Source organism: Acyrthosiphon pisum, chromosome A1, assembly GCF_005508785.2.
Source record: "Acyrthosiphon pisum isolate AL4f chromosome A1, pea_aphid_22Mar2018_4r6ur, whole genome shotgun sequence".
NCBI classification, from domain to species: Eukaryota; Metazoa; Arthropoda; class Insecta; order Hemiptera; family Aphididae; genus Acyrthosiphon; species Acyrthosiphon pisum.
The window spans coordinates 67,162,083-67,176,763 of NC_042494.1; the positions used below are offsets into that span (position 1 = coordinate 67,162,083).

At 27.2% G+C, this 14,681-nt stretch overlaps 1 protein-coding gene across 3 annotated transcripts in view; it reads right to left on the reverse strand.

Moving 5' to 3' along the window:
* Positions 1-306: 306 nt before the first annotated feature.
* LOC100168970 (nuclear pore complex protein Nup153) overlaps positions 307-14,681 on the reverse strand; it is a 19,855-nt gene continuing 5,480 nt past the window's right edge. For 2 of the 3 annotated variants that reach the window (XM_003244207.4, XM_001948516.5), the window contains 6 exons: positions 14,026-14,132; positions 13,735-13,944; positions 13,129-13,283; positions 9,138-11,412; positions 8,938-9,065; positions 6,843-8,874 (listed from right to left, as the gene is read on the reverse strand). In XM_003244207.4, coding sequence (XP_003244255.1) covers positions 8,805-8,874; positions 8,938-9,065; positions 9,138-11,412; positions 13,129-13,283; positions 13,735-13,944; positions 14,026-14,132 — 2,945 coding nt within the window. In that variant the 3' untranslated portion in view covers positions 6,843-8,804. Of the gene's footprint in view, positions 396-6,842; positions 8,875-8,937; positions 9,066-9,137; positions 11,413-13,128; positions 13,284-13,734; positions 13,945-14,025; positions 14,133-14,681 lie in introns of those variants that run through there. The other variant, XM_016804048.2, reaches the window with a different exon arrangement.

The following is a 14,681-nucleotide window of genomic DNA, read 5'->3' on the forward strand; positions in this document are numbered from 1 at the left end:
TAATAATATACCTCTTATACATAAATAATTTAATAATGTGTAGCTGATATAAATTATTATTTGAACATTTCATTTTACTAAATTTTGTACAGTTATTTCAAAAATTGTATACATTTTATACATATCATACATGATACACCTTCGACAGAGCATGGAAATAATTGTTGTAGATTATACCTATATACGGTATATTAACTATATACACATATAGCAGCATCTACAATGGCACAACAAAAATTGCTCGGAACTACGCGCAGCACAATTTTTTAGTACGTTTCCTCTTATATAGGTTTGACCATGTTCGTGGTTACCACCAGGTTCATTATTGCAGCATCTGTATCCTGCAGTTTTACATAGCCACATAGGTGACCGGTATCGCAACATTGAGTTTTGTCCTATAAATGTCAATAAAACTTTATTTGTCGAGTAAAAATACTTGAAAATTTAATACATGGCTCCCCTACTATATTGACATATTGTTACAATGACATTTGAAAAATATTAAAAATCCTTAGTCACAGTTTTTTTTTATTAGCATTTAAAGTTCAAAAATTGACAAAATATGTAAAATTAACGAAAATTTGTAAATTATTTTGAGTTAAGAATTCGTAAATATTTTTCTTTTCAAATCTAAGATTTAAAAATGTATTACAAGATTCCACATAATTTTGTCTACTTTTGTAAAAAAAAAAATGTCTACAAGAAAGTCAAATTAAATTTTTATGAGCGTTTGAAATTCATATTTTTACAACATTTGATATACGCTCGATTTCTCATGTGACGATTTTCTTATTTTATTGTAATTAAAAAACGAATGACTGTAGATATTTGAAAATTTCACTGAATGTTTATTTTAGCATTTTCTATATACGATAAAATTTTTAAAATAATTTGACTCTTTTTGAGCTGTTTACAGATATGGTCAGTTTTAATTTTTTTTAGTTTTTTTTTCTATAAATATCAATAAAGTTTTATCTGTAGGGCCAAAAAGTGTAAAAATTTAATACAATGCTCCTGATATATTGTTACAATAGCAGTTGAAATATATTTAAAATTGAATAATTATTTTGTAGTTAAAAATTCATAAAATGTTCAACTTTTATACCTAAGAATTGAAAATTTAAAACAAGATTCCACGTAGGTAAGTAGTTAATTCTGAAACCAAAAAATCTAAAAAATACATAAGCACAGTTTATTTTTATAGTCATTTTAAGTTCGAATTTGGACGAAATTACATGTTAAAAAACCGAGAATAACTATTTTAGTTATTTTGTTGTGATTGTATAATATTACTCGTGGGTACTTGAAACTTCTAAAGTATAGGTACTATTATATATCTATGATAGTATCACGGTTTGTTGTTGATGTATAACGCGTTATAAGTACTTAGTACCTACCTAATGGATATTGTGATATTCCTGTGTATATTACAATAGATATAAGTATATAATATGCCTTATACCCAGTGGTGTATTGGTAAATATATTTATGGGTATACGCACCAATAAAATATGTACGTAACCTAAACGATCAAATTATATCATCGTATATATTATATATCGTTATTGCAGTTCAATTAGTACATAGTTTTTAACATTATTTTATTAATTTTTCTATAATGTAACAATAGAAAATAAAACAAAATCAATTCGAATGTCAAAAAAATTAAAATAATAATAACATTATTATTATAGGTACAATCTATAGAATTTTCCACATAGATTTTTTGTATTCAATATTGGGTTTACTAAATTGAACTTAAAGTCTTAAAATACATTAAACACGACGCATATTGTTATATAACTTATATTCAATACCTACCTCAATTGATAAGTAATTCATTAATACATATAATAACGAATAACGTTTTTTTCCTATATGAAATATTAAATAAATTTTAAATCTTATTTGGTTTTCTGGTTATTTTGAAAGCGTATACCCGTAAAATAAGATTTTACCTTGGGTATACGCCGAAAATCGAAAATCTTCTGATGGGTATACGGCGTATACCCGCGTACCCGTACCAATACACCACTGCTTATACCTAGACCGACATACCGTCTCCGCTCAGAATCGTTTTTCTTATACAATGATATTAAATCATTGAATTCAAATTTAATACCATCCGTTATACAGTGGCCCACTAGTAACCTACTGTACAGCATAGCGACATCCACTTGCCCTGCACCTTTTTTAAATTTATATTTACAATGTATGTCAATTAATTAATTATTACCGGATTCGACGTGTTATCAACAAAATACCTAATGTCCAAATCTAATCTAATAATTAATAAGTAATAATCAAACGAATCAATATATTTCGATGAACATTTTACGGAAACTTTTAAAAATAAAAATAAAACTATGACATAAGCCAAGGGGGAGGGGGTCCGGACCCGGGGTCCACCCCCCCTGGGTTAGCCACTGTTGCCGGGTCAACACTTAACATATTGTCCGTGGCAATAAATATTTTTTCTAACACTATAAACAGTATAAACTATAAAGTAAATATAAGCCCTAAAATAATATAAAAACAAACTTACACGTAACTATATCGACCCTTCTGGTGAAACCTAGCTCTATTATACACCATCAGTGGCGTAGACATGATTTCTGAAAGGGGGTTAAAAAAAAGAATACGACATAGCTGATGGCTAAATGGGAGTGGAAAAATGGAAAATCCCCCAACCTCTCAAAACGTTTTTCTAAGGTTATAAAAAGCTAATAGGGGGGGGTCTGACCCCCACATCACCCCTTGACTACGCCATTGTATACCATATCTATATATAGAATGACGACTTGTAGTATGTGCCTCCGCCCAAGAAACAGCTATATTTTCATATCCGTCAAAATCTCGCTCTGAACTTGTGCGAGTTTGAGTTATAACTTATATTATAATATATATATTATAATATACCTACTGGTATACCTACTGCCTAAGGCTTAACGAACTGTCCAGTGTCCGTCTATGGTGGTTTATTTTTTTTTTGTTCACTGAAATTATTAGAATCATTAATATCGCGATTCCCATAGATGAATAGATATCAATATATTATTTAATATGATAAATTCATAGAACTTATATTTCTACTCAGTAGGTACCTGTAAGCAGTGCTCGAATTGGGAAAAAATAAGTAGAGGAGCTCAATCTAACGATTTAAAAACTGCGTTCCGAGGGCGCAATTATTCAACACAAACCATACAAAAAATAGTAGGGGTACGCAAAAAAAAAAATAAAAATAGTAGGAGAGCTCCACCCCCCTGCGCACCACCACAATTCGAGCATTGCCTGTAAGGTCAAACGTCTATTGATAAATCATGTGTTCTTTTACAGAAATCTTAGTAATCTGCAATATCTATTTAAGTTGTTGGTCACATAGGTAGATACCAAATTTAGCCATACAAATTACAAACTAGCCCACAACTGACAAGTGACAAGCTTATAGACATATAATGTACATACAAACTACTAAGTATAATGAATTCTCCTGTCGGTGCCCCAAGACACAGTGTTGGGGAAGTTATATTTCTTTGCTAATTTAATCACAATACATACGAATTACAAGTTATGTAGGTACTTTTGTACCTACGTGTCCAAAACTCGACTACCAGGATTCAAATAAAATACAATGTGATGTAGGTATACCTATAGGCATCTAAGTACCTACAATATTTTGTAAGAATATTTAAATTTATCAATTCCCTTATCACAAAGATTCAATATAGGTATAATTTAAAAACTATTTTGTCCGAATTAACCCCGTAAGTCTTAAATCGTGGTCCGAAGTTAGGTAGGTACCTACCTACCCCATTTTACGATAAAGAAGATCAATAGTGTTTATGAATTATGGATTATACAATGTATAAATAATTGGCACAACTGGTGTTTAGTCCATGTTTTTTTGTTTTAAATGCTTGCTGGTAATATTGTGTGCAGATTATTATAATAGTTCTTGCATACATTTTTTAAGGAGATTACTTTGTTGTCCCTATTTGTGCCTTGGCTATGTGATATGTCTTCAACACTCCTTGTAAGAATGTCAAATTTGAAGGGGTTGGGACGAGGTACTTTCCTTTAGGTTGTTTTAAACGAAGTCTCATCGACATTGATTGAGTTTATATGTCTATAATATATGCTTCCAAGTTACACAAAGAAATAATAACTAGGTAATTCACATATTTTGTGTTATTTTTTACACAACAATAATAAAGATAATTAACTTATAAAGACAATATTACTTTATTGAAACAGTTTTAAAATATAATGAATATTACTGCATGATACTGCATACCCCGAGGTATATAATATCATGATTAAAAGTAAAATATGGGTAATACAATTAGGTATACCTACCTACTATGTATTAAAATAAATACAAAGAATACAAAATTAAAGGCATAAATATTAAATAAATAATATTATATTATAATATACCTACCTATTGTGTTTAATTTTATTTCTATACTTCCATGCGACTGTAATACGCATATTCTCATGTAAATCTATGGTGGTAATTTAATTCATATTATTTGACATCAAATAATTTGTATTGTTTTTTTTTTTTGTATAATACCAGTAAGGGGTTGGATAGAAAAATGCATTGAAATGTAGTGGTGTAGCACTACTACGTATGTATGTTTTCAACCACAACAGAGCTTCCCGTTCCCGTATGTACATCAACAAGTATCAAGTATTGAACACTGTGCATTTGTCAATTTGTATTTCGTGAAATGCGCTAAAAACTACAAAGCGTACGGACTAAAATAATATTATATGCAAATGCAACAGTCTTAGATCTTGGGACCAAGGCTCAACAGGTAGGTACCTTAATATTTTAATAAAAAACTTAGGCTTGAAACTAGAAATTATAGCTAGACAGCTGGAGACGAAATTATATAAGTTTTTCCAAATATTGTAAACAGATAAATTTTCATTTTTGCTATTTTTCATGTCTTTAGGCATTATAGGGCTTATTACATTTTTTTGTTCATATTATAGCACATATTTCAGTTTTTTTTAGTGCTATAAAATCCAAGCCCTATATGGATGTACCTATATAACTAAATAAGATTCTTAATTAGGGCTTAAGATTTCCAGTCTCCAATTATCATTTGTAGCTCTTTTAGGCTAATACTTGGCCTACGGTCTAATAATATACCTATAAACTATGGCAAAAGCACAGAATTAATGAAATCTTAAAATTTATTTTTCTTTTATTACATTTATTCTGGGCTTTAAAGTCTAATTAGTTTATGACACAAGAAGATAAGTATATTAAGTATTAATAGTTATTCTCTATTATCATCATTTATTTAAAAATGGAAATTATAACATCAAGTAATATTGTTATACCTATTGTTTTATTGACCCACGTTTCCACAATACTAAACAAATATTTTAAGTCAATGCCTTATTTACGCCTTTATTGAAGAAAAATTATTTCATGAAGAATCTTTCCGGTCGTAAGGAATTTACTAAATTTTAATACAATGTAATTTTGTTAGGATTGTCTAGTATTTTATTATATTTATGCACGAGTCAAATTATGTACCTAAAGTATAAATTTTCCATCGGTATTGTTTAGTATTGACATACCATCAAGGTAAAACACTGGGAAACAATAATGGAGCACTAGGTTGGTAATTAATATTTAATATAGTAATAAACCTATACTTTTTTAAAGTTTAACCATAAAGTCTTGAAGCCATAAACGTATATATATACAATAGTCAGTAGGTACCTAGCTAAAAAAGTATTGTAGTGAACCGGCCAGGTACACAGTACTTTCAGATTAAATTAAAATGGACATATTTTTGAAATCAAAATAGGTTATTTATTAAGTACCTATTAGATTATATAATTATTTTTTTACTTAAGTATTGATGAAGATATCAGAGTAAAGTAAGATGGTTCAAGCTATGCATAATTGCAAAAATAAATTATTGGTTCCATAATTCATACATTCATGAATTTCATCTTATGATTGAGATTTATTGATAGGTTTAATGGGACAGTTACTGAGGCCTCAAAGTAACATTTAACACCCACTAAACAAAACAGGACTCGCAAGAACATTTTGAACATAGTCTCAATATTCATCAAGATGGGCCAGATCATAAGTGTAGAAAGAAAAAACCGTACAACAAATTGTTTTCATACGTTAATTTTGGTAACCCAAAAATAAAATACCTATGACATTTGCAAGCCAATTATTAAAAAACATTTTAGAATTTTCTATAGTTTAGATATTATTTTATAATTATTTTTAAATACCTAATAACGATGTTTGGCATAATGCATTGGAAAATTAAATTAATATCTATTATGTATAGATATAATTTTTGATACAATACAACATATGTTTCTATATTTAAATTATATTGTTTTATAAACTTATATATTGTACTTAAAATTCTTTTGATAGAAAAACTAAGAAAAGACAAAATACATCTAAAAAAGACAATATAGTTAAATATACATTTAAATTTACTTTCAAGTTGTAAGGTAAAAAGCAATTATTGAATTGATGTCTTTTAAATTAGCATAAAATGAAATTCACTTGCAAATATTCGAATCTGTAATGGTAACTAGATAAGATGTAACTATGATTTATGGGTAATATTAAAAACAATTAATTCAGTATTTTGTATTATATAAAAAGGCCGCATATTAAGCAATTAAGAATGGCCTAGAATATCAATATTTTTCAAGTTTTAAAAATTCCCACCTTTGGTTGTCTAATTTTCAAAATATGACTTACACAATCAGCCTTAAAATTGAAAGACACTGAAATATGATACAGTTATAGGATGTTATATACTAAAATAAATGAATGAATGTTTAAAAAATAAACAAAACATATAATTTTATTATGCATCATACCTAAATTACAATTTTTAAAGAAATGTAATGCAAACTATTGTAAAATTAAATTTATAAAGACTTAAATTACACTTATGTTAACTAAAAGACTGTACACTTTATAAAGAAAAATAGTCTACATGAAGCTCAAATTAGCAGCCTTACTCCTAAAATTATTCACTTGGATAAAAATAAATTATATCCTTACATCACAGTCAAATTTGTTTATTTCCATCTATTGGTTTACAAAATATTAAATCAGCAACACTTTACAACAAAATGTATATATATAAAAAAAGACAACAATATAATAACTACTTACTGATGCATAACTATGTAAATGGAAATAAACATTCTGAAATTTAAAAAAGTTCTAAAATATCATTTATTTTATTTCTTTTTATAACATATTAACATATTAAATGTATATTTAAGTTTTTAAATTAAAAATACATTTTTTTCAAAGGAGTGAGCCTGCTACAGTTTTCGATAATTATTATCGAACATAGCCTGACCCACAAGAATATCACAGACATCAAAGCCATTTGGCTAACTTTTAACTAGTAATGTAATAGTTACTTTTTTACATTTTACTATACAAAAATAAAATATAATACCTGTATAATATTTAGGAATTATTTTTTGAAATAAAAATAGGGGATCATTTGAGTATATTTCATACAGTATTATAACCACACTTCTGTTGCCAATAGAAATTCCCTGGGTCAGACTCAGAATATTACACTTAAAAACAAAAATATAACCACTAAAAAAAAAAAAACATTATTTAACATTTATAATATACGACATTCAATAAACAATGTTGTGTTCTGTATACCACGAGTTATTAAATAATAACACTTATAATTGTTTTTTATCATAACAATAGAATGGCACATAGTAGCCCATAAATGATAATCAAATTAATTAAACTCACTAAAACAAAAGAGTTGTACATTCATTTAATTATTTTTAATATAATTTTTAAACCGTTAAAAAATATACACATTACATGTTTTTAACACAAAGCAAATATTAAACAACAAAATATGTTAAAATGTATCAATGAATTAAATCAACTAAAATAAAATATATATTATCTTATAAACGGTTTGAATAAGTTTATAGAAGTGAAAAGGTGGCGCACAGCAAGAAGTAAATACTAGTATTTTAGTTGTTGAGTTATTGATATTTGATTTTTTTTGTAATAAATAATTTTTACATACCTATAATTTATTAGATGAAATGAAAATGAACATAAAATAACTTACAAAAATACAAAATACAGAACATTTATTATTATGTACATAATTTTTAAGATATAAAACGTTAGTGTATTATTCTAAATTGTATAAAATACATTAAAGAATAAAGTTTAATTAGGTCTGGTGTGGGTTGTATTAAACTTTTTTCTAAAAATAAATTTTTAGTGAAATCAGGTAAAAATTAACAGCTGGAACCAAATGCTTACAATTATTTGATGATAAGATTTTGAAAAAATAGGTTTCACAATTCAAAATATAAAAGATTAAGGCAATAGTAGATAAGACTTATTTTTTTTCACCAAAATAATATTAAAAAAGAAGTCATTTAAGAGTTTGGTGTATAAAGTTAATATATATTATGACGCAAAAAGTTTTAACTAAAATTAAAAAACTAATTTATTAATATGTTATTAACATATCCTCAAATTCTGTGCGCCATCAAATATGTTGTCAAATTTAATTGAATATCCAAATAATAATTGTTTATCTGTCTAAAAAATATTATTGACCTCAACCTGTTTTTAATTAAGCTATTGTTAACCACAGAATATAATTATACAAATATAATGACAAGAACCAGTTCAAACATTGAACAATTTTAGTATTACATTTAAACTTTGTTACAGAATAAAAACAATGTAACTTACAAAATATACAAAGCAGTAAATCCATATTTTACCGAATCCTTCTAACTGGTTTTAAAATTTTTCTTTTAGGAGGTTGCTCAGCTGTTTCTGGTTTGGCACTAACAATAGAAAATAAATTCAAATAATTTAAAAATAATGAAAACAAAACGTTCAATACTTACGTAAATTGAGTAGTTGCTCCACCAGTAAAATTAATGGATATAGGTGCGTTGGGGTCTAATTTAACAGTTTGTTTCGTACTGGGCTGATTGAATATATTATTTGATGTACATTTAGTCTGATCATCATCCTATAAATAATTATTAATTGTTTTTTTTTAATGTTATATAAGTATGTTAAAATATATTTATGTGGTTTTTACCGTAGCAGACATTTTTGTAAGCCCTCCAGTATTGGGAACACTAAATACTGGTGGAGATTGTGCACCAAATGAAAACCCAACATTATTTGTAGAATTGAATGAATTAGTAGTTTGAGCTAATTGTTTTTTATCATTGTCATTAGATGGCTTGGAAAAAAAACTGTTGGAAATCTGTGGAGCCAATGAACCAAATGAAAATTGAGGTATAGAAGAACCCAATGTTGCTGGAGTAGATGTAGTAGGTCCACTACCAAACATTGAATTACTTGCACCAAACACTGGAGCAGTACTAGGAAAACTACTAGTACCCAGTATCGAAGAAGTAAATGGTTTGTTATCACTAATGGCTGATCCAAATGTAAACATTTTATGATTTTTTTGGTCAACGGGCACATTTTGATCTTGTTTTGCCAGAGAACCAAAACTGAATAATTGAGAAGTCTTAATCAAACCTGGCTTTTGATCTTCATTTAATGTTTCATTAGGATGTGAATGACCATTTACCAATTGATTTGTTTTTTCAATTGCAGATTGAACAGGCTGAGTAGAACCAAAATGCACTATTGGCTTAATTTCAATTTTTTTATCCCATACAAATTTCACTTTAGACAGATCTTCATTTTTGTGTTCAACATTTATTAATGGATTTGAGTTATTACTGTTAGTTTCAACAGATCCAAAAGATACTTGGGGACTTGAATTTTCACTAGCATCATTAACTTTACGCTTATTACTTTTGTTTTGTAACTCTAATGAATTTTCAGATTCTTCTTTCTTATTATTTACTAGTGACTTAAATTCGTTTGTTGATTGAGTAACTATATTACTATTAATAACAGGGTTCTGAAGAATAGGGTTTTCAGCTTCGATCTTATCTGAACCAAATTTAAATTGTGCAATTGGTTTGCTAGTTGTGGAACTTTGACCAAACTTAAACTGTTGATCTTGTTTAGATTCAAAACCAAACTTAAACTGGGTTTCGGGATGATCAGTATTATTGATAATTGATCCCTCGTTAAATTTCTTTACTGGCGAACTAGTTATACTATCTGTGCCAAATTTAAATGTACTAAGGGGTTGATCAGTTTTATTGTTAACCATGCCAAATTTAAATTCACTGGCAGAAGTATCTAATTTTCCATTATCAGAACTTGTAAATGGCGCAGCACTTCCAAATTTAAATTGATTATTAGACGTTTGATCAATTTTACTATCAAATCCAAATTTGAACTGACTAGCGCCAGAATTTTCAAAAGTGTTATTGTTTAATCCAAATTTAAATTGAGTTGAAGGCAAAGGTTTATCTTCTGGAGCAGACCCAGGCTTTGCTGTCCCACAAGAAATACAAGTGGTACAATCACTTTTATTTTTCACCCAACATCCATCACAAGTCCAAGTAACACTTTGTACGACAGTTTTCTTTGTAGTTCCAGGCTTCTGTGTTTGACATGCAACACATACTTCAATTTCATTTTTATTGGGAACCCAACAAGTTTCACAAGTCCATGTACTTGATTTGATAACTTTTAATAATGGTGTTTGGGATTTCTCAGACTTGGGAGTTTGACATGCAATACACTTCATTGTATCAGCATCATTTAAAACCCAACAAGCATCACAAGACCACTTCTTTTTTAATTCAGTTGATGATTTTTCTGGTGGTAATTGATTTTTATTTATAATTTCTAGTTTTTTAGGTGAGCTGTCAACATTTATATTTACAGGTTTTGTAATTTCTGATTCAGAGTCAGAACACGGCAATGATGTTTTAAGAGAATTTTTAGGATCATCAACAACACTACTAAATTGTGACAATGTATCATCATTTTTATTTGAATTCTCAATTCTCAATATTGCAGTATCATTATTTGTAATTGCTACTTTCTTGGATTCTTTAATAAAAGATTCACTTGTAGAATTATTAAAACTTGTACTTGGAATTTTGGTACTAGATTGATCTATATTATTTACCTCAGTGTTAGTATTTTGTGATTTCTTCAAAGTAATTTTATGTTTTTTTCTACAAGTTTTTTCTGCAATTTGTGAACTAAACTGTTCTATTGTTAATGGTTGATTGAATGTGAATTCATTATCCTCCGCAAAAGTATTTGATAAATTTATATTTGGTAAAGCAGTCAATGGTAGAGAAATCCTAGGCAAATTGACTTCGGCGGGCATTTCAAGTTCATCAGACTTAAAACCAAGCCCCTTTTTTGAAAGATTTACTCGAAGTTTTCTTGTTGTATTTGCATCTACTCGGCCGGAATAAGTTGATCTAAAAAAATAATAATATCTCAATATTACTGTCAAAATGTACATTAAAAACTTTTTTACTGAATCAGTTACTATTGGAAGATAAATATATTAATATAAAATAAATTTAAAAATAGATGCGTGTAAGTCTCGCAGTCGAATCTAGTTTTAAAAATAACTTCACAACAGTAGAAAAGTATGATAGGTATATTCTAATTCCACCAAAATGTTAAGGAAAAAAACTCACATTTACAAAAAAATAATAATTTAAGTGTTATTTTTATATTTTTAACTTAAAAACATTTTATTGTTTTATTAAGTTTTTCTGAAAGTCCAATCATATGAAGCATGCAAAAACACGTTTTAGATAAATAAATAATTGCCAAAAAACGTTTGGAAGTTAAGCGGCATTCATTCCAAATACTCTTCCTAAAAATAGAACTCATGAAGTTATAACTGAAAGTGTCGATCAATGTTGGGGGGATGAGGGGATCTATCTTTTTTTCAATGTTTAAGATCTGATAAAATTGTTGAAAGATTCCTAAAATAATTGAAGGTGAGTACATTAATTTAAAACGATTTTTCAAAATATTTCACCATAAATATTGGAAAATGTTGAATATGCACTATTAAGTGATGCAGTAGAATGCAGTTTTTTGTCATACAAGCATAAATAAACCACCATTTTGATTTCACAGAACTAATATGGAACATACTATTGTCTTTTTTTTGCTTTAAATCAATGTAAACAATTTAATAATAACAAAGTAAATTATGTACTGTATTTTTTCTTGAATATTTTTACATTAATTTGTTCATAAAAATTGGGTATTTAGTTATATTATAAGTATTAAAAGTTTTAATGAGTAGAGCAGTTACTCCTAAAAACCGGTAAATTCAACAAAATCGGAAAAATCAAAAAAAAAAAAAAACGTTAGGTATATTAATTGAATTTTAAATTTTTATATATTTTTTTTTTTTTTGGAAATTCTATTCTATTATTTTGATTATTAATTTTATTTTAAAGATAATAAAAAAATATAATAAGTACGATTAAAGATGGTATACTGTCTGTATCTGCAATAATAAGTAATACACATCAATCGTAGGTACTAAGTATGATTCATTGGTTCATAGACATACTATAGAACATATTAGATCAGGGGTCTCCAAACTTTTTTATTCAAGGGCCACAAAAAATATCAAATGCTCTTAGTGGGCCAAAAGTTTATTAACACATATAATTTTTAATTTTATGAAAATATAGGTGCACAAATATAAGTTTACTTTAAATCTTTTTATAAAATATTGCCTACAATATATTTAAGTATAATTGGTATAAATTACACATATCTTTAGATTTCTATATTTTATTTACCGTCCTATGGGTGCTGCGGGCCGGTTAAAACTTGTTCGCAGGCCGGACACGGCCCGCGGGCCGTGGTTTGGAGACCCCTGTATTATATGATTATTATTTATTTTGTTGTTATTGACACCATTGATTAACACTTTTCGGTGAACTATTTTGCAATCGATGTTTATGGGTAATTCACTAATTTAATTTAAATCTATATTTATCCATAGCTTCAAATGATAAAATATAGCCATAAAGGTATTTTTTTTTTAATTTAGCTTGTCCCTGAATTGTTTTATACATATAAGTGGCGAAAGAATACTTTACATGGCTGGCAATAACTAAACGAGTATCAATAATAATAAAGTTAAATGTTTTACTTACGAGATTTCACTAGACTTGTTATCCGCTTTCTGAGGTGTTGTTTCAACAATTTTGACTGTGGATTCTACTTTAATAGGTACATTTTTTTGATCTGCTTTATGCCTTTGATGCACTTTAGGTTGAATAATAAATTTGTTTTCTTCAATTTCCTTATTCTGAAGTCAAAATAAAGTTTCTTGTTAGCAGTATGTTTAAGTGATTATAGAACAGTCTTATGAAGTATTTGAATCAATGTATGTAAATACTGTTTTTAATTTGAATACTATATTAAATAAATTTAAAAAAAATTATTTGAAAACGTATTCTAAATAATTTTTTTATTCATTGACAAAATAGTTTACATTTGTGATAATCAAAATTTTTATATAAAAAATCAGGCACATTATACCAAAGTTATAAATAATAGTTTTTTCCTCAGAATAAAATATTGACCCATTTTAATTTACAACCATTCCAAAACTGACAATTATTAGCGGGGCAAAAATAAATATTCTAATAGTATTTGTATAATACTGTTTTTAATGTATTCTTTACAAGACTGTTATAGAGAATACAATTGTTTGTTACTATTCTATATTATCTTATATTATTATTTATTTTACTAACCTTAGTAGAAATATGTCCCAGAAGAATAGATGAGGTTGTTCTAATTTCACTATTATTTGTAGAAGATATTGGAATCACCGCTTTTCTATGAATTGGAGGAGTATTTCCTAAAATTTTTGATAAGTTGGAACGTGCAGAACTGCCCCCATACATAACTTGAGAACAATTTAAAGGTGACTTTTGGGCAAATAATTTTTGACGCTCTGACAACTGAAATTAATACACAGTCAATTAAAATAAATATTTAATTTTTTGTAATGAATACCATTAATTATAAAATGGATAACTTACTTCTCCATAGTTAACAAATGTGTCCCATCTAAATGATGCTGATGATACATGATTTGTGGAAGTTTCATGAAATTTTATCGAAGATTGTTGATGTGATTCATTCTCCCCTAAAATTAAATGTTTGATAAAATTACAATTAAAAATTATAATATACTCCATTTAAAAGAAATAACAAGCAAAAATTGTCTTTAATATGCATAAATATTATTGAAATACTTTCATATAAATAATTGATAATTGGTTTAAAGACTTCAGCAAGAAGAAGAGTGTAATCTTAGTTAATATTTTTATTTCTAATATTAATTAAGGTACTTTAAAAATTAGCAGTTATGTATTATACAAAATTAAATATTATGGAATTAGCAAATCCAACGGCTCCAACACTAAAAATATTTTCAAATATTGTTATTTCATATACCGGGTGATTATTTTATCATTGAACACGCATTATTTCAAAAAGTGTAAATTTTTTTGAAAATATTTTTTTACATAGTTTCAAATCACTTATAAAACAACGTTTTTCTTAAACAATTATATTTTTAAATATTTTTTATCCTTATATTTTTTTTAAGTTTTTTACTTTTTTAATCGACAACATTGGGTTTAAATTTTAAAATTCCAAAGCAGAATATTTTTCTTAGTATTTTGATACATGA